This window comes from Malurus melanocephalus, unplaced genomic scaffold, assembly GCF_030028575.1.
Source record: "Malurus melanocephalus ecotype Western Australia unplaced genomic scaffold, MMel_1.1 scaffold_877, whole genome shotgun sequence".
In the NCBI taxonomy this organism is placed as follows: Eukaryota; Metazoa; Chordata; class Aves; order Passeriformes; family Maluridae; genus Malurus; species Malurus melanocephalus.
In genome coordinates this window covers 78744-88432 of record NW_026624109.1, presented here as the reverse complement: position 1 = coordinate 88432, position 9689 = coordinate 78744, and the positions used below count along the sequence as shown (strand labels likewise).

The following is a 9689-nucleotide window of genomic DNA, read 5'->3' as shown; positions in this document are numbered from 1 at the left end:
GCTCCACACCGAGCTGAGAACACGGCCTTGGGACACAAGTAGTGCTAACAACCAAGAGCTAAAAACCTTCACTCTGGTTTTTAAAAACACCATTTTATAACCTTTTGGTGTGCTAAAAAACCACCATTTTTTAACCTTTTGGTGTGCTAAACACAGACACAGGAATGGGATGGCCTCTCCTACAGTTTTTCCAAGCTCGGGGTTTTGCTCTGCCTTGGATAGAGCTGAGAGCAGCAAAAAGCAAAAAACTTCACCCCGCCGAAATCCATGGACAAAATAACCACTTGTGGTTGGTAGTGGTGTTATATTGCATCTAAATTATTAATGCTTAAGACCTTTATTTCAAATTAGAGCAGCATAGATTAAAATGCACCGGTCTCTAGATGAATGGTAGGACAGTATTTTTATTTCGGCTTTTATTATTACTATTATTATTATTATTAATATTATTTTTTATAGGAAAGTTTTATCTTCACTTGGAGAAATATTGGGCACGACCTCACTCCTTCCCTCCTCCCCCTTTTCAAAAAAAAACAAAAAAGTCATCACGAATGCGCTCATCGCCAAACTCCTGAACTTTAGAGAGTGGGAAAAACGTAAAAAAATAAAATAATCCTTCCTCCCCTCACCCCAGTTCCCAGCCCCTCTCTTCTCCATTGTTAAAGCAGCATATCCAAAAACTGGACTTAAGGGAAAACAGACTGTTCAATAAATATCAATAAGGATTACTGTTAAGGTAAGCTATACACAGTTTCTCTTAGTCCATAGATTTCAGATCCCCAGGAAATCATATATTATGTATGGAAGTCTCTCAAACACGGTCTGCATCTCCAATAGCCAACAGTGGTCATGTTTCTAATAAATAGTCCAGGGTTTTTATCATCTCAGTACCCAACTCATGAATAATAAATGCCATTTTTCTCCTCTAAGGCTAATTCTGCAAAGTCTTCGTCGACTTCACTTTTTTTTTTTTTCTTCATTGGTTCAAAACTTTTCCTTCAGAGATTTTTTTTTTTTTTGTCTTCCTTTCCTTTCCTCGTCATCACTACTGTTGTGTGTCCAAAGACTTCTCTGGCTTAGCTTTTCCCAGGAAATGCAGGTGCCGTCAATCGATCCTTTCCACCTTCCCGAGGATCCTCCCTTCGTACATGGGCAGGATGGTTTCATCTTCCCAAATCTCCTCAAACACTGCCCCGCAGTCAAACTCGTCACTGGCTTTTTTGAAGTAGTATCTGTGGGTGAAGAGAATTAAAACACGGTTTAGGAAATAAAAAGAAAATTAAAAGGGAAAAGAAAAGAGCAAAGGATGCTCTGCCGGTTTTTTTAACGACAACATTTCCAGTTTTTCCCTCCTAAGGATGTTCCTCCAGGAACACCTCGGGGGTGCTCGGGTCTGGAGACTTGAAAGAGTCCCCATGGCCGCAGGGATGCAATGGGATGGAAGGAGCAGGGCTGAGAATGCTCCTCAGGGGTGCCAGCAGCTCCTCCAGAGAGGAGATYACACACCCTGGCAGTGGGCATCCCCAGCCATCAAGAAAATTAGAAAGCACGGCGATTTCTGGTCAAATATCTCATTTGAAAATAAATAAAYAGCATTTCAAAGCCGAGCATTCTTAAGGCTCCCCTCTCTCCCCACCTTCTTTCTTTCATGTGTTTTCTTGTCTCAAAGCTGAARCCCAACATTAAAATTAGCAACTGTTATTAAAAGGACGGATGAAAAGCAAAAAACCATCCCAGCTTCCTGCAACGCAGGAGCTGAAACTCTGCGGTGTTCCCGCTGGAAAAAAACAACCAATGCTAAGGGACAGGAACTCCTGCCTTTGCTTCCTGGGGCTGGGGAGCAGTGCAGAGCCCCGCTGCAGCCCCTGGGCTGTGACACCGAGAGGTCAAGTAGCAGTGTCCTGCATTCCTGCTCTTTTGCTCCGGGTCGTTAGATCATGAAGCCAACGCTGGCCGAGACAAAAAAGCACCCCCACCCCTCCTGTGTCCAACAGTAAGGACCCCTCTATTATCCTGAATTAGACCGTTCAGCTTCTTGATTAAAGGTTCCTTTTATCCCGTTTGGAGCTTTCTTCCTTCTAAGGCTGCTTAATTGCATATGCACAAATGAAGGGCTTCCATTCAGAGGGGTAGCATTTAGGGAGTCTGTCCGTCTGCCGCCCAACACCTCCTCGGAGATGATGGCTCTGCCTCGGAAAAGTCCTTTGCCATCTGATTGCCAGCGATGGAAAATAATCCCTGACCAGATGGATTGCAAAGAAAAATGGATCTATTAAAAAAAAAAATCTGAAAAAAAAAAATAAAAAATTAACCCTTCCCCTGTAGTTTCCAGATAAGTTGGGTTGGCAGATGCTTGTAAGGGAAAAGGGGGTTTGTAATCATGATTTTCTTAGGATGGGGAAGGAGATCAAATGAAGCTCACTTTTACTGCTGAAACTGGAAGGGCCACAGCATGGCCTTGGAATCTGACATTTTTATTTAGTGACYGTTCTATGATGCATTGTTAAARTAAGTCACATCACCYTGCAAGTCTCCTTTATTTTCAGGGWGCRYTAAAATTACTTTGGTAGGGGRATAAAAGATCCCTCATTTTGGTCAAAGTGATGAAACCACGTCCAATTAGTCCAGGTATGGTCAGGATGTGTTTTTTGTGAAGTCATTCCAAGCAGAATCGATACATATTCCATCTTTAATGGCTCAGYAAGGAAAAAACACTATTATTAAAAACATTATTGAAGTCCTTCAGAGCCTGCACTCATGGAAGCCAATGGCCCAAATCCCACCAACTTCCACGCTGCAGGTCAAGGCCACAATTCCCCAGGACAGCAGCCTTGAAAGGAATCCAAAAAAACCCAAGGAAAGTTTGAATGAATTACAAAAAACTCTCCTTTCCCTCTCCCCTGTCCCGGTAACAGCCGCTCTTCCCAAGAACTTCCTCCCCAGGCCCAAGCCCTGGCCGTGTTTACAAAAATTTTTATTTGAGAAAACACGCTATGACCTTTCACATAATTACAACCTTATTTCGCAGAAAAACGGGGAAAAATAAGAAAAGGAGGAGGCAAAGCAACAAGAAAAAAATTTTTAAAAATCCACCCCCACAACATCTTCAAACAGATCACTCTGCTCTTATTCACCCAGCAATGGGCTTTCCATTGAGACATATTTTATGTGGCAAGCTTTGCTCCTTTTTTTTTTAAATTTTATTTTTTGGGACATCTGGCACCAATCGAGGCCGTGCAGCTCCGTCTTGAACCGCTGCCATCCCCCGATTACCCGACACCACCCACTCCTCTCTGTGCCTCTATGTTTGTTTTTCGTTAACGCCATCGGTATTAAATCACTGCTTAATTCCTTCTTTTTTTTTTGTTAATTTTTTTTTTTATTTTTTTTTTTTTTTTGGAGAAGGAGGATGGAAAGCCAAGGCAGCGCTTCCCCGGCGGGGCTGTGGCATCGCGGGAGCCCGAGGTACCCGCCTCGCAAACTGATCCAATCAATAAAGAATTTGGAGAGAGGAGCGTTTCTGCGCGTCTTTGTGCATTAAATGAAAGGCGAGGGCTTCAAAGACATGCTTATTAAATGTGCCTTAAAAAGAAATCAATGCCAGATGTGACCAAAGCAGCCTAGTTAGTGCCTCCCCGTAACACACACGCTACTCTGGGCACCGTGGACCTCTCCCCTGAAGGTCACCCGCAGTTTCGCTCAAAGTCCAGCCAAAAGTCAAAGCTTAGATCAAAATGATTCCCTGGAGGTGCACACATTTGTGTAATTAGTTTCACCTTGTGTCTGTGCAAGATAAAATACTGGGCACGTACCCAAGTTCCTTTTATAAATTTCTGTATTGTCTTTACCCAGGTGTAAAGGGGTGAGATCTAAGCAGAGGGTTGTTTCATCCTTGTCAGTCACTTAAAAATATTTTCTAAAGTAATTATGGTCTGACAAGGCACAAATAATTGCACCTGGAGGGGCTTTTGGGCCACAGAGGTGTTAGTAGCCTGATCCCGCACTCGGGCATCGCACACAAGAAATGTCACAGAAAACAAATATTAAAAAAGTTGATTTTTTGGGGAGGGAATGGGACTATGAAGCCATTGGGCAGTGGCAGAGCAATGGTGAGGCCAAAGGAAGTGGTCTGCAAATGAGGGGAGCACAGTGGGAGAGGTTTAGGGGATGGAAAATGGCACGAGGGTGCCTGAAAGCAGGGGACGTGTCGTGCAGGGTGTCCASCTTGGGTGAACTCACAGGTTGGTGCTGTCCAATGGCAGCTGGGTGGGCTGCAAGGTGCTTTTGGGCAGGAATTGTCAATATTGCAGCCCCAGTGTGCAGCAGGCATGGAAAGAGCCCAGCCTGGCACCCTCCAGCCTGAGAATGCCCAGGGTGACTGAATTCCCAAAGCTCCAGAGAACCCATGGGGCAGCACGCTGGGAATTCCTCACCCTAAACCCAAATGACCCTTTGGAGGTTAAATCAGAGACTGGCAGTGATAGGGCAAGACACTCAGCTCTCCAAAGCACTGCCAGATTTAGAGAAAATTCCATAAAAACACCTGGAATGTCCCTCTCCTGTGGAAAGGGCAGCAAAACAGAGCCAATGTGAGGTACTGCCATGGGAATTAAAGGAAACTGGTTAAACTGGGAGCTGGAAACCAGCCCAGCAGGGTTTGCTGGTGTTTCTGAGGAGGAACTGGGGATTGCTGGTGGAGCTTTCCCTGCAGGGCAGAGGTTTTTTCTCCCCTAATGAAAAGTCAGCGAGCTCCATCTCTGTGTGCCTCAGCAGCACCATCCCAGCCCGTCACCGACCCCATTTACAGCCACCCCATTGCAAAAAATAATCCCAAAATAGTCAATTAAACAGCAACCAAAAATTAGACAATTAGACAGCAAAAAAATTCAAAAATTAGACAATTAAACAGCAAAAAACAATGCCAAATGCAGCCAAGGCACCTTCCCCCAGCTCCTGCTGCAGGTTTGAGTGGGAAGAGTCTGAGATTTCTACAGCTTCTGAAAAAGCCCCGCAAAACACCTGCTAATCCTGCTTTCTTGTGACACYAAAGAACAAACAAATCACCCTGAAATTCTTACCTGTAATTTCCCTTTTTGCTCAGCTGCTCTTTAAAGTGCCCAAGTGTCAGGCTCTGGGCCTTTAGCATCCTCCTGTAGGGAATTTCTTCTCCRCAAAAAAAATAGGTGACAACCAGCTCACCCGACTGGGAGGTGTGAACAACTGGAAGTTTCTTTGGCTCTTTGTGACTGCAAGACAGAAAACAACACACAAAAAATGCTATTTTTCCATCTGAGAACGGGCTGCTTCACCACACTCTGAACACGGAATGCTGTCAGAAATACCCCAGGARGGACCTGAAAATCAAGATATTCCTGGGCTGGATGGGAATTTTTTGGGATGTGTTGGCACAGTGGGAATCATGGAATGGTTTGGGATGGAAAGGACCTTAAAGATCATCTCATTCCATGGTAGGGACATCTTCCACTATCCCAGGGTGCTCCAAACCCAATGTCCAGCCTGGCCTTGGACACTTCCAGGGATCCAGGGGCAGGTATCAGTGCTTCCCCACCCTCCCAGGGAACAATATCCCCCCMAAATCCAACCTAAATCCACCCTCCTTCAGCTTGAACCCATTCCCCCATGGGATCAAGGCACAGCAGAGCCCTCAGACCATCTCCCAGATGGGGGAGCTGAGGGATGGAGGCTGTTTTTGTGTATCCCACCCTCCCCAACAAGCCCCAGCACTGCACACCCAACATTTTAAACCTCCCAAACCTTCTCCTCGTGCCCAAACCCACCTGCAACCACCAGGACATCAAACCAAACCCCCTGCCAGATGCCTCACCTCAGGTAATCTTATTTTTGTTCCCAGAGAGGATAAAATTAACTGGACCCTGCCATTTGCACCCGAGCAACGCTTCTCAAAGAATAATTAAAACAATATTACCCAGCAAAATGGCAACACTCCAGTGAATAGCATGCAGCCAAATCTACAACTGCTTCTGAGGCAATGTACACTTGGCATGTCAAAAGGTCACAAAGTGTTAGTCCGCAGTAATTTAGTCTTCCTAATTTGTTCTAAGTCTTTGTAGAGTGGTTTCAGGAAAAAAAAAAAGCTGCTAGCAAAGACAGCTGGTGGACTTAAGGTCAACCAATTAAAAATGAAAGGCTCTAGTCAGGTGGCTCAGTCTGGACTTCAAACATTACTCATTGCTTAAGATGAAGAGGGTAAGAAAGAAAACTTTAATTATTTAGGCCATTTTAGACCTCTCTGTAGCAGATTTCTTGTTAAAAGAACCATCCTGTAATTAGACTAATCCAATCTTTGTCCACTTTACAGGAATGCAAGTTAAAAAGAGCCAGAGACAAGATTTGAAAATGTTTTGTTCTTTCTCTAAGAAGAATGTTTGAAAGACGAAATTTCAGATGTAAGAATTTCCTCTCTTTTCAAAGCGCAATCCATTTAATGAAAATATAATTATGAGAGATATATGTACACACATATATATATATTTATTTCCCAATCCTTTTCTGCACGTGCAATACTCACTCTTCTGTCATCAGACTTGCATTGCAGAAAGGGGTGCTTCCCCCCTGGATGGCAGCGGAGTGGTTTCGGTCCCTCTGCTGATTTGAGGTTGAACATCTGAAGCAGGGAAGAGGAAAGCAAGCAGGGAAAAAGGGGTGGGGAAACAAAAAAAAAAAGAGAAAAGAAACAATTTTAAGAAAAAAGAATGGTCAAAATACAGTGTTCTTAATTGAAGTCTCCTGTGGGTTGTTAAGTTCGCTCTTTGTATGAAGCCTCACGTGTTGTAAACAATCAAAGGGAGAATTAAAAATGCTCTGGGCTAATTTATCCTCCCGTACCCAAATGAATGATAACCAGTCCAATTCCCCACTTGGTGTGGAGCTGGAGCCAGTCCCAGAGGGAAAACGGGCAAATTACAGCCACCAGAAGAGTGGAAGCAACAGGCTGGGATTCCAACTGTTTGGGGCAGGGTGGGAAGAAGGATCCCACATCCTCTAGGCTGTGCCATCACACATCCCCATGGCTGATCCTCTGTCCGGGTGGGATGGAAACATCCACGTCCCTCCACCAGGGAAACCTCCCCAAGCCCTGTCTGTGCCCATGGCTGACCCTCTGTCCGGGTGGGATGGACACATCCACGTTCCCCCACCAGGGAAACCTCCCCCAGCCTCATCCAGAAAGGATGGACAGGCACATCCACATCCCTGCACTGGGACACCTCCCCCAGCCCTGCCCACCCCCATGACTGACCCTCTGTCCGGGCAGGATGGACACATCCACATCCCCCCTCTGGGAAACCTCCCCCAGCCCCAAACGTGCCCATGACTGACCCTCTGTCCAGATGGGATGGACACATCCATGTCCCCCCACCAGGGAAACCTCTCCCAGCCCCATCTGTGCCCATGAGTGACACTCTGTCCAGGCAGGATGGACACATCCACATCCCTGCACTGGGACACCTCCCCCAGCCCTGTCCATCCCCATGGCTGACCCTCCCCATGGCTGACCCTATGCTGGGATGGGATGGACACATCCACATCCCCCCACCAAGGACACCTCTCCCAGCCCCATCTGTGCCCATGGCTGATCCTCTGTCCAGGTGGGATGGACACATCCATCTCTCCCCACTGAAAAACCTCTCTCAGCCCCATCTGTGCCCATGAGTGACCCTCTGTCCGGGCAGGATGGACACATCCATATCCCCTCACCAAGGACACCTCCCCCAGCCCCGCTGCTCCCCAGGTAACGTCCCTCCCGTGGTCCTTACCGTGGTTTTGGGGGTTTGGACACCTCGGCCAGGCGGCGACACGCTTCCTCCAGCTGGGCCAGCGTGTTGGGCGGCGTCAGCGGGGGCATGGCAGGGTCCTGCACGAAGGGATGGGCGGGCTGTGCCCCGCGGGGGTGGCTGCCTGTCCCCCAGGGGTGGTGGCGCCCRGGGGCCCCCTTGGCACACTCGGAGCCGTAGGCCTTCTTTGTGCTTTGTGCGCTTTGGGGAAGGGAAGGAGCCGGGTTAGAAAAGCTGGAAAATATGACTTTAACAGCAGCTCCTATTCTGCTCGCTCCCTCTCAAAAGTCTGTCATAACATGAAAGGAGGTTTATTGCCAAAAACATGACATTTTTGTGGTTTTTCTGGTTCTGCGGAACAGCTTTTGTATTAAACCGGAGGAGCAAAGAGTCTCATTTGTTTTTAGCGATTGTAAAAATAGACAGCCCATGTAATATATAAATATTTACCGGCAGCGATACCGCCGCAGACAGCTGCGTATTTACCTATGGGGYTTGTGCTTATTTTGTCTCTCGCTCTCCAGCATCCACTGCCAGACGTTCTGTGCCCGGTCCGCTTCGCCCCCCGGCAGCTGYGCCCCACCGGGACCGGGCAGCCCCCCGTCCCCGGCCACCGGGGCTGTGCTGTCCACTCCTCGGCCCGGCCTCTTCAGCAGCGTCCCCGTCCTGCTGGTGGCACAAAGGGACACGAGCCCACGGTCAGCCCCCRCCCCATCATCCCACCGTGGTGGGACAATAGGGGACAGCTCAGGGCGGGCACACTGGTGATGCTGGCGACTTACCCGAAGGGATCCAGCGCAGGGAGAGGCGGGTCAGTGTTTTTGGGGTGCCCCTTGCACTTGGGGTAGCAGTAGTAGTCGCCGCCCGCCGGGCAGCAGCACTGCACGCGCTGCGCCGCCTCGGCCTCRATCTGCTCCTTGCTCTTGGGCACGGCGTGGTGGTGGATGTAGTGGTGGTGCACRTGCTTGGTGGTCTGCTTGGTGACCAAGCCCTTGCCCAGCAGGGCGCAGGCGGCCAGCGAGGCCGTGCCGGCCGGCAGTTTGGCCAGGGGCGGCCGGTCGGGCGAGCGGGCGCGGGGGCTGTGCCGGCCCACGCCGGGCGATTGGCAGCCGGGCGTTTTKAGCACACGGGACAGGTGCTCGTCCAGGATGGCCTGCGGGTCCTCCTCGTAGCTGCCCGAGGGCAGCAGTGACAGCGGGTGCTGCGGGTGCTGGGCCATSTCCCGGCTGCTCTGCGGGCCGGCGGTCAGCTCGGCGCCGTCCTTCTCCTCATCCTGCCGGACAAGGGACAGCGGGCAGTGAGCAGGAGGGGACAGAGAACCAGCAGGGCACATTCAGGGATGTCCCCCCACCGCCCTGGAACGCAGCCCCTTCCCTCCACCCCGCGGAGCGCTGATCCTCTCCCTACCTCCTTGATCTGCTGCAGCCTCTCCTCCAGGCAGTCCATGGTTTCCTGCTCCTGCTTCAGCTTCTCCAGCCGGGAAATGAGCTCGGCGGCGAAGGCGGCTGGCTCCACCGGGGTCATCTCCTTGGGAAGCCGGTGGGTCCTCTACAAGGAGCGGGGACAGAAGGCACAAGGCAAGGTTTAGCGGGGCGCGGGCGCTCGGCATCGCCGGCCCCGCCGCGCTTGTTGTGTCTCCATGTTTGGATGAAAAGGCGAGCGCGACTAGGCATGGTCTGCTCTGGATTTTTATGAGCTAGTGCTGTGGCCTCATGGAGTGACATCCTCCCCACCAGCGTTTGCCTTCGGCAGGAGCAGTTGGTCGCACTCTGAGGAACCCCGCTTGTTCTCTCTGTAGTACAACCAGCCCATCAGTAGCTACTCTGAAGTAGAAAATCTTCAAAGACTGTTGTCAAACATCAAAAAAAAAAAAAA

The 9689-nt window shown here is 49.3% G+C and overlaps 1 protein-coding gene across 3 annotated transcripts in view; it reads right to left on the bottom strand.

Moving 5' to 3' along the window:
• Positions 1-6: 6 nt before the first annotated feature.
• Positions 7-9689, bottom strand: part of AXIN2 (axin 2) — a 26132-nt gene continuing 16449 nt past the window's right edge. The window contains exons 4-11 of one of the 3 annotated variants that reach the window (XR_008966589.1): positions 9222-9362; positions 8597-9087; positions 8301-8483; positions 7797-8015; positions 6551-6646; positions 5079-5246; positions 136-1232; positions 7-101 (exon numbers count right to left, since the gene is read on the bottom strand). Coding sequence is in view for 2 of the 3 variants with exons in the window: in XM_057385834.1 (XP_057241817.1) it covers positions 1106-1232; positions 5079-5246; positions 6551-6646; positions 7797-8015; positions 8301-8483; positions 8597-9087; positions 9222-9362 (1425 nt within the window). In the remaining variant the exon portion in view is untranslated. Of the gene's footprint in view, positions 1233-5078; positions 5247-6550; positions 6647-7796; positions 8016-8300; positions 8484-8596; positions 9088-9221; positions 9363-9689 lie in introns of all 3 variants that reach the window. The other 2 variants (XM_057385834.1, XM_057385835.1) reach the window with 2 other exon arrangements.